General features: G+C 43.2%; 1 protein-coding gene across 3 annotated transcripts in view; it reads right to left on the bottom strand.

The window, feature by feature from the left end:
• Window positions 1-2,729: 2,729 nt before the first annotated feature.
• The window catches only part of CDH20 (cadherin 20), a 118,588-nt gene continuing 102,524 nt past the window's right edge, over window positions 2,730-18,793 (bottom strand). For all 3 annotated transcript variants that reach the window (XM_036404488.2, XM_036404494.2, XM_036404502.2), the window contains 5 exons: window positions 17,686-17,822; window positions 15,074-15,195; window positions 13,055-13,172; window positions 5,729-5,980; window positions 2,730-4,330 (listed from right to left, as the gene is read on the bottom strand). In XM_036404488.2, coding sequence (XP_036260381.1) covers window positions 3,831-4,330; window positions 5,729-5,980; window positions 13,055-13,172; window positions 15,074-15,195; window positions 17,686-17,822 — 1,129 coding nt within the window. In that variant the 3' untranslated portion in view covers window positions 2,730-3,830. The remainder of the gene's footprint in view (window positions 4,331-5,728; window positions 5,981-13,054; window positions 13,173-15,073; window positions 15,196-17,685; window positions 17,823-18,793) is intronic.

Consider the following 18,793-nt stretch of genomic DNA (forward strand, 5'->3'; position numbering starts at 1 on the left):
GAGAGGCATACAGCTCCAGGGGCCCATAGCATCATACAGATGGCCAGGATGGGGGGAATGAATTGCTCTTTGTCTAGCTCTGTTTGTTAGAGGCAGAGAGCTGAGATGGATTGCTTAGCCCATATGCTCAATTTTCAAGTGGCTGAAATTAGTAAAATGACTTGCATGCTCTGTTATTCTTTCCTCTGAACCACTGATTTGCAGCCACAGCTGAGACTAGGGGATTGTTGCTGGATGGTAAGTTTTTTATTTTTCCCCTGAGAACTGGCAGCCATGGAAAAAATGTCATCAGAGAAACAAGCCAAAATGAATAGTGGTAAAAGCTCTGTGCACTCAGACCAACCTTGATTCACAAGGGGATTAGGGACACTGGTGAGGGCACATAGGACCTTGTCCTGGCCCTCTGACATTTCTGCCCTTACACCAGGGCAGTGGATAGTGGCTGCCATGCAGAACTGGGACTGTCCCTTGGAGGTGTCTGGTGGCATGGAAAAGCCCAGTCCCTCCACCATGGCAGGCTGAACTCCCTGGCTGTAAACCATGAGCAGGTTTTATGTAGTACTGCAAATGTTCATGCACACAGCCAGGGCTGCCCTTGAGCAGGAGGCTGAGGACCTGTGTGACCAGTGTGCTTGTTTTACTGACAGTCTGTGGCACTACGCATTTCCTTTGGGCTTGGAATCTCCTCTTCTACTCTGGGCCTGCTGAGCCCTGATGTGTCTGAAAATGGATCCTTTTCATATCTCATCAGCAAAACCAGAGGGTTCTTCTGTTTTGTTTGTGGCACTGTGATAGATGCAAGTGTTGGTTGTTGGCATAGAGATTTCACAGACTGCAGAAACACTGTCACCTGTTCCATAAAATGGAAAAAAAGGTGCCAGGCTGCCAAGTGCCTACTAAACACCAGCTGGTAAGTGTCACAACATCAAGCTGTGCAGCTATTGACTGTGATCACAAGTGGAGGAAAACCTGAGGACAATCAGAGAGCCTACTGCTGACATGCAGCTTAGGAAGGTGGGTTATGAATTCCCCTGTGACATGAGTGCAAGCCCCTGGCAAAAGGGCTGCTGGTCTTTCCATAATGGAGGATACACACCCTGGGAAGCTGCTCCTGGCTGCTGCACAGCCTGTCTGGCAGAGACCACGTCTGGAGGCTTCTGTGGACTCAAAACAGAGCATCAGGCAGCTTGTCCTGGGGTAACACTCATGCAGGAGGTTGAAGGCAGTGTGATGCTGGACTGTACTTTTACACCCCATCCTCCCACTCTGCCTACGATAGGAGATTTAAACCATCATGGAATCAAGACACGAAGAACAATCTAGAGGCTTTTATGTTACTGTAGACTGTGACTACTGTGAGAGACAGTAATTGTCTAAAAATACCAAATCATAGCTCTGTGGAGGGACAAGGTCATCTATGTGCATTGCAGGCTTGTATGGCTGCAGGGGGTACATGCCTTATACTTCCCCTGGAAGGCTTTCAGCAATGAGTGTACTGATGCCGAGAAAAACTGCCCAGAAAGGTAACAGAGCTTTAACAGCTGAGGCTTTAAGAAGAAAAAGGCATCTGCTTAAAATATGTAAAACTAATGGTTAGATCAGACAGGGAAGTGGTGGAATAGATGTCCTCCTGCCTGTGTTCTGTCGTATCTGTGGTGGCAGGAGGTGAGGAATCTCTCAGACTTTCAACAGCAGCTTTGTGTCCTTTAGACTACTTCCTTCATCATGATGGCTGCAGTTCTAATTTAATGTTTTAAAATCAATATGACATGTGAGGGTGAGTGCTATGGTATGAGTAAAAGAATCACTATCAAATAATTATCAGTGCCCTTTCTGCAATGGTGTAAAGCATGCTCAGGTGATAAGCAGAACCCTTGGTATACTATTTGTGAAGGCCCAGATTTTCATCACATCAGATTAACAAGAAAGAAGTCACTAAAATCTTTTTTCCTTGGTGGGTGCATAGCTCTCCAGGGATGTGTGACATTGTGTGAGTCTATGGAAACATGGCTCCTGCCTTAAATTGGTACAACCTAAGATTAGCAAAGGAGAGACTGCAATGTTTTGTGTACATCTGCAACAGGAACTGAGCACGGCATGCCCATAGTGAAAGTGTGGTAACTGGGTGGTTATGTGCACTATGTGTGCACATATATTTTCTGGGCAACTGGAGGTGTAGAGAGTCCTTAGCTAGAAATAAACCTGCAAATTCCATTGCAGACTGTTCTGCTTTCACAGGCCTTTTGCCACTTTCCATGAAATTTGTGTTAGTGTAATTTCCCTAGCTCTCCTCATTTACACATGCAAACACCTGGGCACAAAACTGACTGCAGAGTAAGAATAAATAGGTATTTTATCTTAGTCTGTCATGGCTCTGAAGTCACGAGACACTTGTCAGGGCTGTGTAATTGGTTTCCAAGCCTATCAATGCCCTGGCCTTAATGTTTCAAAAAAATCAAGCAAGACTTTCTTTTGATTTCATCATGATTCGATTAGAAAAGTAACTAGTCTGGTGGGCTGTACTTGGGCAGATTCACTGCTAAGGGCAATGTCCAAGTGAACAATGATAAAAGAAGCAGACAATCTGCTCAGTTCTGCAAACTGAAGCCTTGTCTCCTTGACATGATGCTGATGAACCCTTTTTTCTTGATGCTCAAGGCATGTCAAGCTGCAGATAAGCACTAACTGCTGTGTGCAAAGTAGTCAATAAATTGCCATCAGACTTTCCCTTCTGTTTAACTTTTATTAAAAGAGGTGCTAAGGTACTGTACTGTATGCAGTACATCATATTTATTACCAAAATTAACAAATATACAAAACTTATACATGTAATTTTCTTACATCCATTTATTGGTCTATAATACTGCATTTGTTCAAGTAGGTTATCTACAGTATGTAAACATCCCTTGGATTGACCTCACACAGATTAGGAAAGCCCATCTAACCCATGTAGTTACCAAATATAGCTTTTTCTTATTTTAAAATTCATTTGGCTTTCATTGGTAGAATCTAATCTTCACATTTGGCACATGGAAGAGACATCTACAGTGCAAAAGAGGCAGATTTTCTGGTTTTGTTCTGAGCAGTTTAGCAGAGTCATGGTTTTAAAGAGTCAAGAATAAATTTACACAAACTTGATAGGAGATGGATTAGTGTTAACTCCAGTGACTCACAGATCAGCCACTAAACTAGAGCAGAAATTCAAAGCCTCTTCCCCAGCCCTCTCAGTCACGTGGGAAAAGAACCTCCAACCTCAGCCTTGTTTCTAAAGGATTAAAAAAGAGCTCTGTTAGCAACAGAGGGAGGAGTTTAGTTTACAAGGAGCCCTCTGAGATTCCAGTTTCAATTTTCTGCTTTGTGGATTTTTTCTTTTGTTAGCAAGCAATTCTTTTCTGTTTTAATGGGGAAAGAAATGACCAGTGGGAAGCAACTCTTCTGTGGTGACAGTTTCTCAGTGAGTTGGAGATTACAGTTGGAGTTTATAGATCTTTGAACCCTGATGTATAGAGCTCAGTAAGCTGCCGCGTACAAAGGGGAGAGAAAGGGGGAGAGAGAGAGAGAGCAATGCTGTGGAGCTCTCCAATTTTGCTGAAAGAACCAGGAAAAAACTTCCTTCCTTCTGTTTCTCATAGTTTCAAAAATGTGACTTAATTTAACTGAGTAAAGCTGATCCGGAGAGACTTTCATTCACACCCTTCTTCCCATTCTCATCCAAGCACTGTATTGCTATTTTTTTATGAGGCCTCACCCATGTCCATGGAAGCATCTGATGAGAATGGACCGAACTGGACAGCGTTTCACTCAGAAAGCCCTCTGCCATTCTTCTCCTGTTACCACAGAACCCCGCTGCTGTCCGTGGCCCCGTACATCTCAGCCAGCTTCTTGAAGCGCGGCCCCCAGTCCGTCAGGTAGTCGTAGCTCTGGTCTGAGTCTGTCGTCACGGACTGTAAGGAGCTGAGCGACTCCGCCACTGAGCCGTTCCCTTCAAACATGTAGGTCTGCAGGGAGTCGAAGGGAGGCGCCCACAGGTCCATGTCAGCTTCGTACAGCTTGGCGAGCACGTAGTTGTGGACATTGTTGTCCATGACGCACGCCTGAGGCACGTATCGGGAGAGGCTCTCTATCTCAGGGAGCATGTCCTGCCGGTTCTTCACCACCAGCTGGGCCTCCCGTGGGTTCCACATGGCAGCGATGTCGAAGGCCTCCGTGTCCTCCTCCCCACCACCCTCGTCATCATATCTGACGATGTTCTCGTGGATGTTCTCCTCCTCATCGATGATGTACGGCTGCTTCCGCTGGCGCCGCATGGAGAGGATGAGGAGCACCAGCACTGCGGGAGCCAAGCAAGACACGGGGCTGTCAGCAAGGACACAGATCTTGCCAGGGCTTCAGACTTTCCTCTGCCTTACTTTCCCCTGGGTGAGCCCAACTAGCCCCTTGGATTTAAAGAGCTGTGGTGTTTGCAAGCTGAGGGGTGAAGAAATCTCTCTCACATCCCAGTCAAAACTGGGAGCTTGAGGTCCTGCTAATCTGTCCCCTTTCTCACCTGAATTCTTAACTCCTGGTGATACTTAGGACATGGATATCTAGTGGTGCTTGCCACTTTGAAGCTAGCCAGCTCAGAGGTCAGTAACAGTTTATCTGCAGCAGCATAGTGCCATAGACATATTTTGTTTTCTGCTCTGTGGGTGGGTTTTGTAGCCTGCTTTGGGGATGCTGCATGTGACAGAGATGGATGGTTCTAAGTCACCACGGTGATATGTCTGCCTACACAGCAAAACGCAGAGCTAGCCCCTTAGTCTGCTGGAAGGAATTTTTTGTTTATCTGCAAGCCTCCTGCAGTGCTGCAGTGCTGGTGCTCCTCACCCTCGCTGTGCTTATTAGCATGGGGAGAAGTGGTCGTACAGGCACCGGAGCCCTTTTCTATTGAAAGTGTGCCATCACTTGGTGACTATTTCCAGAGTTAGAACTCAGCAAAGATTTTGGATACTGAAATTTGGAGCTGATGTATCTAGGCTCCTTTGAAGAACCAGAATTGAGGCACTTTAAAAGAATTTTTCCTGTATCTTACTACACTGTTCCTTAAACTGGGTCCCCTGAAATTCCAGAGAATGTGTGTTTTGAACTAGTATAGCATAATTTGATAGACTGAACAAGGGAACTGAAGTTCTTTTGATACCAACAGCTAACAGGGGACATAGGATGTCTGGGCAAGGAAAGCATGAAATTTAATTGTGGAGACAGAACACATGCAAGACCCTCAGCCCCTTTACTGCAGCACAGGCACCGTTTAAATGTAGAGTCTCAAGGAAAAAGGATGGAGGTGGGGATATCTCTCTCCAAGACAAGAAATGGAACTGGGCTTACCACTACTGTTTCCTGTAGATCAGGATGAGAAACTAACCTGCCCCAAGCCACAGCTCTCAATACTTCCACTGCCATACCCTTGCAGGAAAGCATGGCCATATCAGACACCCTAGCACTTCAGGCATCTGGCAGAAATATTTGCAGGCCATACCTTTCCCCCATTCCTACAGTCCAGATCCTGAAGCCATATGCAGCTGACTACACCATGGGGTCCATGATTTGGCCCTTTAGGCATGCATGCATCTACATATATAGGTATACACAGATGTGTGTGTGTGTTTGGGTCCTACACCTTTGGTGCATCAGCACCATGGCCAGAACCGAAAAGTCTGTCCCTCCCAGGAAGAAGTGCAGGCTTTACCCAGCAGGACAAAGATGCAGGCGAGGATGGCGATGAGCGCCCCTCGGCTGAGGCTGACAGGGAGGACGTAGGCCTCGGCGTTGCAGGACATCACCGCGCCCTCCTCGTCGCAGCTGCACACGTGCACGGTCAGCGTGCCCGTGCTGCTCAGCACCGGGCGCCCATTGTCACTGATGAGGATGGGCAGGTAAAATGTGTTCTGCTCATTTTGTCTGAAGCCAGAGCGCCGTGTCAAAATCCATGCTGTATTGTCTAGGAGCAGGAAATAAACAGAGAGAACAGCTTATATTGCATAGCCAATACATTCTGCAGAGAAAAAAACGTTAAAAAAATCAGCCTTGGAGCCACATTCATTTTTTCTTCTCTCTTCTTTTTTTTTTTTTTTAATCAGTTAAACACTAATTATTTTGCCTCTCCTTCCCCTCTTCCAGTATCCTCTCAGGCCATAGATCCAAACCTGAGAGGCATACACACATTAGGAGTTGCCTTTACCCCTTGTGATATAAGATGCCCAGAGCAAACTCACAGTATTCAGATTTCCCAGGGCAAGACAGAAATGAGCAATTGAAGGCAACTTGTTGTTCCTATTTGCTTATGCTCAGCAGCTTTTCTAGGTCTCAGACGCTGCCACCATTTTGGAGATGCTGGCATATGACCTTTGTGGACTTGTGATGGTACTCTGTGGTTTTTGATACATGGCATGATCATCTGCTTGAGGCAACAAGGGGACAAAGGAAAAAACCGAGCTTGCTACCCTAAAGCAGCAGCGAGTTGAAAATTCACAACTAAACATTTTTTCTGTGAAGTACATGCAATTTCTTTAGTACTTCTGCCATAGAAAAAAGCCAGAATGCTTTGTGTCATCGTCAGAATTATTCTGCTTTGATTTGACCATTCTGCTTCATTTAGTGTGACTGCCTGTTTTTATAAGAACTTAAATCAAAAGGAATCAAAATGATGCTGCTGACAAAAATAGTAAAAGAGTGACCTAACAGCCAGTTGCTGTTGGCCATTTAAAGGGAAATTCCTACCTTTGGGGCTTTTTCCTTCATATTCAACATGCTTTTTAAAATGTCAACATTTACCAGTGGCATTTGAATTCCTTTCTATCTCCTCTCTCAAATTTCTCAGAATGTGCACCAAGTTTCCTAATCTAAAAAAATGGAAAAAAAGTGAAAAATGGATTCAGGAGCTTGTTCTCAATTCTCATCTCAGGATGCCAAAGCATAAGTCTTTGGAGATGAGTGTTGATTTTTTCAGTGCTTTTGGAAAGTGCAGGACTGAATGTCTCCAGTGTGATCTGAGTCACCAAAGAGACTAAAGAAACTTGCATGAAAATTGTCTTTTCTTACAAACATGTCTGCAAGGCTAGGGCCAAGAAAGATTACTGGGGGAACAGTACAGGTACTTTTTCTCTTTGGCAAACCTACAAGCTCTGATTCTCTGCACTGATGCTGTGGCAGTTTTTGGGAAATTATCTTCATGCAGTTTCTTTTACTACTTAGTTTTATTTCCTGCTCCAAAGAGGTCACACAGTCTGGCCATCTGCATCTCCAGGTTGTTACCAATGTACATTTACTATGCTTGAAAATGCAGGATGCTGAGCAGCTCTCCCAGGTGGATTAGCACAATGGGATTGCTGCCTGGAAAAGGCAACAAACCTTCTGATCACAGGTAGACTCTGAAAAAACCTAAAATATTAACATAGAAGTGTTCAATTTCCTTATTATTCCTCTGTCCATTCTCTGCTAAGATTTAAATCTTGGCTGATTTTTTTTTCAGTGTAGATACTCAGGTTACATGCAGATAAATTCAGCTATATGATCTACTGTAGTCTAGACACCAAAAATGATTTGATGGCTTTTTGAAGGGAAATCAGGAGCTTCATGTACAGCTAAGATTTAAACCTTAGAATGGAATATAGGCAAACCAAGCTAGATTAGCCAGATTTGTCTCTTTGACTTAAACTATGGCCGAAGTTACAAACTCTGTGCCTCTAATCTTATGGCATCAGAGAGTACAGGCACACCTAAGTATTGAGATATCAGGTTCCACAGTTTGTGAGATCAATTTGAATTTGTGACATGCTTTTTGAAAAGAATCTCAGGGTCTTTTTTCTTGCACGTCAATGACATTTCAAGCTTTTACTCTAAAACCATAAAATTCTGAAGTGTGCTACATGTCTGCATGCAAATATACAGTGAAATTGTAGTGTCTTGTTAAATCGTGTGGTCCTAAGAGCTGGAGCTTTGAGGAAAAAACACCAGGTGCAAAATAAAATCCCAAAGTTGCTTAAAACTGGTTATGTGTCAGTGTTTACTGATTTCACCTTTGATATGCAGTGCAGCTCTGAGTGTGTGCAGTGGGTATGGACAAACATTAGTAGGTCTCTTCCTAGGAACAAACAATAGGACAAGAGGAAACGGCCTCAAGTTGTGCTAGGGGAGGCTTGGATATCAGGAATAATTTCTTCACTGAATGGATGGTCAGGCATTGGAGAAGGCTGTCCAGGGAAGTGTTTGAGTCGCCATCTCTGGAGACATTCAAAAGATGTGTAGATGGGGCACTTAGGGCCATGGTTTAGTGGGGGACCCAGAAGCATTAGATTAACAGTTGGACTCAATGATTTTGGAGGCATTTTCCAACCTAAATGATTCAGGAATGTGTCCCAAAGCTCATCAGAGAGCAGTACCCTGTGCCTCCCATGGGTTCTGGGCAAAGGGAATGCTGTGGACAGGAGCCCTTGCCTGCTCAAACCTTTCCCTTCTCTCTACTGGGGCACATACAAGCGCTTTCTCTCCCTTGGCCTGTTTATGTGCCCTCTATATATGCTCCACAGTTATTAATATCACATCTTTTCATCACTGGGCCAGTTTTGTCATGAGGAAAATCAACCCAAAGGCAGAAAGTGGCAAAGTGCTTTTATGCTGTGTCAATGAAAATACTTGAGTCACCCTAACTGGAGTAATTTGGTTGTATTTCTCTTTTCTGGGTGAAAGATTCACTTTCTTTAAACTGACTTACACTAGAAGTCACAGCTTCTATTCAGGTGACAGCAAACCTTCATTTCATGTAAAATTGCTCTTTGTGAGAGAGAAAAAGATTAATTATTCTGAGCTGGTCATACTCTGCCTGCTAAAGAAGTCACAAGCTGTTGACAGAAGCTGTGCAAAATCAGCTAGTGAGAGATCTCAAGGGTTTTTAACCACTCTTTTTTCAGGCCAAAACCAAGTTTCTATGATCTAATATTGAAAGATATATATGTATATATACCTCTGCTGTGATGCCCTGACCATATCATCCAGGTCTTAAATGTTCTTGGTAATTAAATTCTCTTTGTAACTCTCAGGATTACATTCTGGGCCTTTTGCTTCATTTTGCTTTGTACTAGGCAGGCATCCAAATCATGCCTGAAGAATTGTTCTACCTGTTACTCTGCAAGTGAAATACATTGGTACCAAAGCTTGTTGTGTGACTCATCAAAATCCAATGTGATTTGACGTGCTAGCGCAGTGTGAAGTATGAGCTGGAACGTGATGCAGCATGGCAGAGACTGGAATACACAATTTTATTCCAAATTTGATATCTGCTAAGCCCCAGCCATCAAGAGAAGAGGGCTTGTGAGGACACGAAAGCCCTTCTTTTCAAAAAGAAAAAGCAGGCCTGATAAGAATGCACAATATTTTTCCTCTCAGCATCCAGCACAGCAACTTTGGCTCATAGAGGCTGGCTGGCAGCACTTAGCTCCAGCACTGAGCAGAGATGCTGAAGATTGCAGCATAGTTGGTTCCACGTTTGTGTGAAAACTGAGCTTCCCACAGGTCTGCAGGCTGGTGTCTTCACGTCGTTGTAAGAACAAGCCAGGCAGCACCATCTTCCTGCAGTTTTCTGCCTCTCTGGAAATGATGTACCTCTCTGGAGAGGTCAGGGGACCACTGTGTAGGTCCCAACCTAACCAATGCTCTTCTCAGAAGAAAGGCTTGATTTCTTTCTGCACACACCTGTAGAAGAGCTGGGGATGATTAGCCTGTTAAACTTTAAACCTGATTGTAGTAATTATGAAGATCTAGGAATAATATAAAGAAATACTCCATCAGGAGTGGGAGAAAGAAGACAAGGAAGCAGGCAATCTAGACACGACTGGGTTGGGGAAAGAGTCACAACTTTTCCTGAGGATTTTCAGCTCACTGCTTACATGTGTGAAGTAAACCACAGATTTAGGGAAGGTAGAAATAGCTCAAATTTTTTCTTAGGACAAATTTAATTGCATTGCAAAGGGCTGCCAGGACACCAGGCCTGGTGGGGGCATGACAGACCCTGATTCTGCACCTGTTATAAAAGTCTTCTGTCTCCTACGGTTCCTGGCTCCCAAAGATGGAGGGCGGTGATTGAGGTTCAACAGAAGATAAGCTCAGAGTTTAATCTAGAAGTGCAGTAAGCTTATTTTGTTGCTCATTCTTACAGCAAGCCTCTCTTTCTGACTTATTCCCAGCATAGTCTCACCTGGAAGAAGGTGGAAGGAGGATGTCCTGCCAATGCCCTACAGCAGACACCAAAGTGATGGGAGACTCCAGCTCAATTCCCTGCTTCACCCCATTTATCCTATAAGGCCTTGAGAAGCCATTTGTGCCCAGATTGTTGCAGCTACTTATCATGTCTATTTCTCACTGGTTTTACTGAACTCAAAGAGAACCCAGCATGTAAGTAGCTTAATTTCTCCTTGCCCCAGATCTCCATCTATAAAGGAGAACAATAGGATTTCTCTGTCTGCTGAAGATATGCAAAGAATGAATAGACTGAAGAAGTTCTCAGAGACCAGAATTACAAGGGCCAAAAAAAATGTAAAACAGCTCATCAGAATGCAAACTGTGATCTATCTGTTGCTCAGTATAAATCAAGGTTTTAATTGTTGCCAAGGAGGCTCCATGTCTTGCAGTTTCTCTTACTGCTATATTGGACAACCAAGTAATCAGCACAATTGCTAATCTTAACAGTGCTTTCCCACAGCCTGGGAAGCATTCCTGTCTCGTGTTTATGGGCACAGGCTGTGACTAGCAAAGTGTGTTCTGTTTCTTGTCTAGCCCCCCTGTGACAAACAGTATAGCTACCCCCTCTGTTCCCAAGTTACATGATTTGTAGGGCTCTTAGTGGCCCCTTGATGAAAATATAAGCATAAATTACTTTTACTGAAATGACTACTGCTCTCCAAATTTCTGAGGCAGTAAATAAACCCTTAATCATAGAGTCATAGAATATGCTGTGTTGTAGGGGAGCTCTTCAGGATGAGTCCAACTCCTGGCCCTGCACAGGATACACCAAGAGTCACACTGTGTGCCTGACAGCTTTGCCCAAGTGCTTCTTGAACTGAGACAGGTTTGGTGCTGTGACCACTTCCCTGGGGAGCCTTTCCAGTGCTCGTACAGCCTCTGGGTGAAAAACATCTTCCTCATAGCCAACCTAAAACTTCCCTGACTTAGTTTAATGCTGTTTTGGTCAGTCCTGTCACTGGTCACCAGAGAGAAGAGATCAGTACCTGCCCCTCTGCTTCCCTTCACAAGGAAATGATAGACTGCATTGAGGTCTCCCTCAGTCTCCTCCAGGATGATCAGACCAGATGACCCCAGCTGCACCCTATACAGCTTCCCCTAAAATCCTTCACCATCCTCATGGCCCTTCTTTTGGATGCTCTCTAATAGCTTAATATTCTTATACTGTTTTACTATGTGGATCATTCAAATAGTCAGTGGTTTGATACTTATAATTTTTATTTCATATTAGTAACTAATAGTACCTTAAGCTTCTTGTGATAATTATATATATATATATATGTATATGTATATATGTATATGGAAAACTGGTATTTTATAGAGAGTGGGAGGCACAGCGATTCAGTCACTGCTGTCACTATAAATTATGCAAGCATGGCCTGAGACAGAAAAAGTGCATCTGATGCTGGGAGTTTTGCGAGTTTCTTTTTTTAGAGCAATGCCTTGAGGATGAAATGAGCTTTCTTTGCCAAATGCTTTAGCAATAGTTGTGTTATATTTGTTCATTTATTTTGGCAATATATACTCACAGATAAAAAAGATAAGGAGAGAAAAAAGGGGATAAAAATGAAGGAAATTGTGTGGGGAGCCTTCAGGGACACTATAGAGAAAAATACTTTTGGGATGAAAGAGCATGCTGTGGATGAGGCTCCAGACACTGCAAGTACCATGCTTTAAGACGTGTTTGGTAAGTGAATGCATGGGATTCTTTAGAAGCCTTTCTGTTGCTCTTTCATATGCCTGGAGTGGCCCAGATAGCGGCTTATGGAAGTAAGTGTGGCAAGCAGGCGTGTGTGGGAGCAAGGCTGGGCTTGGAGGCTGGCCATAGATGCTGCAGGTGGCCAGTCTTTCTCTCCATTTATTCTGGAATTGCTTGCTGATTCATGGTATTTTACACACTAAACTCATACTGAAACCCAGCCCCTCAATACTGACTTTCCAAGCTCTGCACCAGGTCACTCAAGGTCATCCCTCTTTCCTAATGAAGGCTGGTGTGGGCCTGATTTTAGCCATGGAAATCATCTATCAACAGCAGTCATGCAAAGGCCTGCTATGGCAGGACTTTCCTGCAGGCTCCAAAACCACCAAAGCTTTCCCCAAAAAATCAAATTCCACTGGTTGAAATGCTCAAATGCCAGTGATTTGCCATGAGTCTTCCCACTGGTGTTTCAGTTTCTACTTAGGTCATCTTACACAGACCTTTAGCTGTACACCAAGTTACTTCCCCAAGGGTCTGCGAGTCCTCCCTACTTCCCTCTTTCTCTAGGGAAATGAGGATGTGCAAGGAGAAAGAAAAAAGTGCTTGGGGGAAAAGACTGGAACAGTACAAAAACCTTCCTTTTTTCTGTGCCTGGGAGAAAACATGTAGAGTACAAAAAAAAAAAAAAAAGAGCAATGTAATTCCCTTCAGATTCGTCTTCTAGTTCCAGTTACTATCCTACCTTTAAGCATCTCCTTTTGAGCAAATGCAATTTCCACTCCGATAATCAGAGATGCCTGCAGCCTGACCAAAAGACGTGAATTTGCACAAAACACTGGCACATTTCCTCGAAAAAGGAAAAGGAGCCTATTGCTAGAGAATATTTATAGAGAAGAAAATATCCTATAACCTTCAAGTGTATTAAGTAATATGTAATTTTATTATTGCCTTTAAGGAGCAGGTGTCAAATGGTATCATTTGAAATGGCAATCTTAACACCCACTGTAAGTCACAGCTTCTCAAGTCCAACTCAGGCATTAGAAATTAGAGTAGCTAACTGTCTGTGTCCACTCTGATTACCTTGATTGTCCCTTAGAGTAAAGTTGGGGTTGTTGGCTGCCTCTGGAGCCAGGCTGTAGTAGAAGTGCTGACCCTCCTGTGGGTCATCTCTGTCAATGGCACTCACTGTCTGGATCAGCTACAAAACACAAGAGAAAAGTAGAAATGGGTGAGAAGCAAAATATTTATAATATAAACAACAATCAAACTGATAACGTGTATTTTATGTCTATAAATATAAGCAACTGGAACATTTCAATAAAATTGCCTTCCAGAGGTACAATCTTCTCTCAAGAAGAGACTCAAAAACTTGCAGGGGTCATCTATTTTGCTGTGGTCATGCACATCACTTTTAAACAAAGGAAGAGATATTCAGTCTACCTCAAATAACAGATGCTTTCCTCTCATGCATCTCTATCTTCTGTTGCACATTTCTTTTTGTCTTTTGGGGGCCCAGGTTTTTCAGAAGATTCATTGTGCATTAGAGAGCTTGTAAGAAAGCTCATACTTACTTTCAGCTTCATTATGCAGGTAGAAAAGGACTTCAGGTTGATTATTTTGCCACTCTTTTGGTTTTAAATCAATAAAATTCTTCCCAAGATGTCAGTGGAAATGAGAGAAAAGCCAACCATGCAGAATGCATATGCAATAAATATCACCAAACTAAAGAAACAAAGACAATGCTAAATGCAGAAAGAGATTTCTTACTTCACTTATAGAGGCTTTGTAAAGTAGGTCTAACAGCTTGAAGCACAATGAGCACTGTCTGAATAAACATTCTGGCATCTTTTTGGACAAGGAATAAATCTTCACCTGGATTTTTTTAACTGGAAAATTATTTTGGGGTTCAAAGGCAAATGTCAGACCCATAAAGGCTCTTTCACCATGTTAAAACTGATTTCAGAACTTTTAAAAATGTGGTAATAGAATTTAGTGTTTCCTGCTGAAGGAAGTAATCCAGATTAGCATTCATAACAATATTGAACTTAAACAGCTTATTACCTAGGACACTCACCCTTCAAAACCAGGAAAAAAGGTCTAGGCAATGACTTCTACTGCCTATATTACTAAAAAGATCTGTAAACTGGTGAGATGAAAATATCCTATATATGATAGTTGTAAGGACAGCAACCCCAGCAGTGAGCAGCTATTTCATTCTGTTTCACACAGCTGGGAGAAGCTTCAGCAAACACACAGTGATACTACTCGTATAACTTTTCCTTCACAGATCATGAGAGGTGTGTCTGTGTGTTTAAGTGCTATTTAAGCTAGTCAGCTTTGCATGAGGAGGCATCAGTCCCCACCGTGGACCCTGGTGGTGGAGCAAGAGGCTCCCTACAAACAATCAGCAGCAGAGCTTGCAGCAGGTCCAGCCAGGGAGAGCTCACATCTATCTCTGGCACTGATGACCTTGTTCAAAGCCTTTGATGTGATTTTGGAAGGGAGGAGCAGAATCTTCACCGCTTGCTTGAAGCTGCTCCTTTAGAGTGCATGCAACGGGAAGTCTTGTGTTGCTTTTGACTCCCTGTCATCTCCAGTTCACAGCAGAACATATTCTGCTTGGCACCCCTTAGAACCTGATGTACTAGTTATGTCCAGCTCCCATAAGTCCAGGTATGCTTAAGGCTCTTAAAACATTTAGTAGTAAGCCTTGTCTGTCACACGTGGCCTAAGCTGGTTCTGTGGCACTTCTCATAACACTTCTCCTCTCTTTGATGCTGCTACAGGACACACTGGCTCTTTGCCTGCTGGCACATGCCTAAGGGAAGGCTTTATTTCAGCTATGAAATGTATTGTGCAGTCAGCCTAGAATCTACTTTGGGAGAATAAAAGAAATGTGGGAGAAACAGAAGAGGTACTATATGTGATGCTCCTTCCAGTGGGATATTCTTGCCTTTGGAATGAAACACAGACAGCTGCTGATAAGAGTTCAGATGAAATGTGTGAGTAGCTCTTCCCAACACTCACCCTTCCTGGCATGCTGCCTCCATGTAGGACAGCATATCCTTCCCAACCCCTGGGGGTGCAAGCATTTCTCACCTGGCCTGCTTTGGCATTTTCACAAACAAAAGCTTCATAAAATCTTGCAAACTCTGGCGCGTTATCATTCACATCCAGGACTTTCACTGTCACAGAGACGCTGCCCACCTGTGAGGGGTTATCTGGAAAAGGAAGGTTTAATGTAAGGAAAGGCAGTATGTGGGAAGGGGAAGAGGCTGCTCCTCACTTGGCTCAAGAGGTAAATCAGGTTTTCTACTACTAGCTTGTGCTTGTGCTAAATCACATTTTCCCATTGGCAACTGTGGTGACTTGGGTATTGTGTGACTCCGAGTGAAGCTGCAAATGCTGCTCTATGTCTAGCCTGGCTCCCCATTTAATCACATATTTTACAAACAAAGCAATTCTGTAAAAGACTTCAACCTGGTTCAGTCCAATGAACTATTTCTACAGCAAACGTTTTAGACAATGCCCCATTTTTTTTATTGTCCTTCAACTGGGCAATACTCTTTGTTGAGCCTCCCTACTGATAGCATGAATTAGGAAGGTACTGTTTTAAGGACAGACTTGTTATTTAGAACTTGTTAAAAATGGCAGTTTCTATCTCCAGTTCAGAGATGGTTTTGCTCAAAATTTATGTTCCTTGAACTCAAAAATAGTGTCAAGTCTTTGATACTTTGTACAGAGAGGTTTAAAATGTAATAACACATGAAATTGAACAGAAAAGCTTTCAGTGAAGCTTAAAATTGCAATGAAAATTTTACATTCTGCATGACATCATTTGTGATGTTTCTGTCCCACTGGTGCATTAACTTTCTTTGTCAGTAAATCTGTACATCTTTTCACATATCTTCACAAATTCCAAACTAAGTGACTACAGAATAATTTGTTTTTCTTACTGTTCTTGTCTGCCCGAAATTGTCTTTCCCCCCTTTATTTAATGATAAAATGAAACTGTAATCATAAAGAAAAAAATGTTAAGGGATCAGAAGAAGTGCAAAAATCAAGAAAATTCTTTAATATTAGTATTTAATCTTCTTTTTAGCTGTAGCATTTTCTACATTTACCTCCAAATATATCTCCCTTTATAGCAAGAAATGATATATTCATATAAACAATAGAGAGTTTGCATAAACTCTGGAATTTTTATTAAATGTTCAGTGTACTGCAGTTCACAACATGTATTGCATTGTGTCATTGGGATAATGCTCAAACTCTGTTGTTTCTCCCTAATTTGTAATGTAATCCTTCAGCTTCCCACATATGCATACATACATCTTGCTAACACACCTGCTGTTGTGGCAGCTGAATTTACACTCTTAGAAATAATTGATCTGACCTTTAGGGCTATTCAGGAGTGCGGAGCTATGCAATTTTTGAAACTATTCACTAAATTAAAATATTGTGCTGCACATGTACAAAGCAAAACTGACAGAGGATTGATGGAAAGGGATCCAAAGGAAGACATGCCTTCCTATTGCTCTCACCCTCAATGCTGCTACAGGGGCAGCTTTTACAGACTCATGGTATTGCAATAGCCACTGGTGGCTGCAAATAAAAATAGTGTCAAAACAGATGGGGGTGAAATCCCATTCTCTCAACCACTTTCACTACTTAAAAGGGCACAGAAAGGCATCATGCGCTGGAATAGCCTGCAAATATGGGGCAGAGTAACTCCAACTCTTGTGAAATATTTCCCCGGCTTTCAAGCTGGCCGATTGCAATTTGGGAAAACTTGTTGAAACTTTGTTCTCTCAAAGTGTTCCATATCTCTGGTACAGCCTAGATGTGCAGGAAGCTTTCTGAGACACAAGGAATGACTCAGCTATTGGCACCAAGCTGCAGAAAAGCTGCTGCCCTCACAGATGAACTGAGATCTTGAGCAAAAGCTATGTGAACGGAAGGAATTTCAGGTGAAGACTAGGAGGACCTTTTATTTGCTTATATATCTGAAGCTCCTTTATGAAGCTCACATCTGTGAGCATTTCAAACTCAGCTAAATTTTTCATACGGACACAATGAAATGAGCATTTCCTTCTTCTCACAGCCTTGAAAAATACCCGGCACAGATGAATCCTGAGCTGAGTTTTAGCTCATTGTAAAACCCACATGCATAATGAGTTCAGCATACTCGAAGATCCCAAAGCACTCTGGCCCAAATTATTTATGTAGCAAGCAGATGGCGATGTCATTTACTTGCTGCTGAACCAGAGCAGATTTCAACTAGCGACCTAGCAGTGTAGGATCACTGCTGCCTACCCATCCCTGCACCACTCAATCCTCCCAGGCAGGACTGGCAGCTCTAGCAGCTGTGCAGCCTTTGCAGTATTTTCTTTAGCCTGGCTTTCTGAAGTGAGAGGGCTCTGCCAGAAACACATCAGGAAGAGTTTTAAATAAATCCCTGGAATGCTAATGAATTGAAAAAGAAGGACTCTGCATTTAATTGCCATCCTCTATGCCTCCCACCACCCTGTGAAAATAAGCATAAAAAAATAAATAAAATGCAGTATTCGCTGGTTGATGTCAGAGGAGCAATTCACTTAATGCGCCTTCCCACTCAATGCATAACAATATGTGAACTTTGAATTCAGGTCTCTCAGCCTGCTTTGTCTACTGTATCTCTTTAATCTATGTACAGTCTGCATTCTCCATACTCAGCTCCATGGCCAATACAGTGATGTTGTGCCAAGAAATGTCCTCCCGGTCAAGAGGTCTTGCAGTCATCAGTGCTCCTGATGTTATGTCGACATAAAAGAACCGTCCTGGATCACTGCTCCTGTCAATCGAGTATCTGCAAGAGCATATACGAAAAATATTATGCAACCCTTGTGAAAACTGTGTGTTACAGCCACCAAAGTATCCCAGCAGTGGGGACAGTGTCGTACAAAGCAGATCCACATTCTTCCATAACCTAGTTATGTGCTCCTTTGACTTGCATAGGTCCAGAGTGAGATGCTGGAAAAAGTTCATGTGGCTAATGGCATTCAGGGCAGTTAGTACTTGAATGGAGCTGGAAGACAGGAAAATGTAGAGGAAGAAGCCTCAAAGTAAGGCACAGAACAGTGCAGGAACATCTGCTTTACAGAGAAAATCTGCCAGTGAGGAGTATAATTTCTTTTTCTGAGAGAACTAATTATGCCCTGTCTCTAGGCAAATTCAGACAGGATGAAAATGGCTTCAGATCAGCTCATTCTCTGAGCACCTAGGTTGATGAGGAGGAACCATTCCCTTCCTTTTCTTCTGTATTCTCTCCTTCTTGAGGGGAAAAAGCTCCACCTGCATCCTGAAGCATACTGTTACTGATGGGGCTGTGTCAGCACGAGGGGGATGATGCGTGCCTTTCTCACAGCATCCAGTCAGAAAAGGGCTGATTCATTGTAGTTACTGAGCCTTCCTGACCAATGTTGTGTCAGTTCAGTGCTGGGAACCAGCTTCCTGCACCTCTGAGTGGGGGATTGTGGTGGTGCCTGCGGGCCAGAAAACCTGGGCAGGGAGGCAGCTGATGGACAGAGGTAATGCAGTACTCGGGCAAAGGGATGATTTCTCAGGGTGGGTAAAATACTCAGTGTCCTTCACAGGCATTACCTTGCTCTTAAAGGCACTTTATGCAAGCTGCCTTCTCAGCTGACTGGGAGGGAGCATGGCAAGGGATATTTTGGCCAAAGCTACACACAGGCCTCAGCAAATGTCACAGCCTAGAACAGAGACCAGACTTTCTGTCCTTTGTGTTGGTACTTTCATCAGAGTGGATGGGAATTGAAA

Source organism: Molothrus ater, chromosome 1 (genome assembly GCF_012460135.2).
Source record: "Molothrus ater isolate BHLD 08-10-18 breed brown headed cowbird chromosome 1, BPBGC_Mater_1.1, whole genome shotgun sequence".
Lineage (NCBI taxonomy): Eukaryota > Metazoa > Chordata > Aves > Passeriformes > Icteridae > Molothrus > Molothrus ater.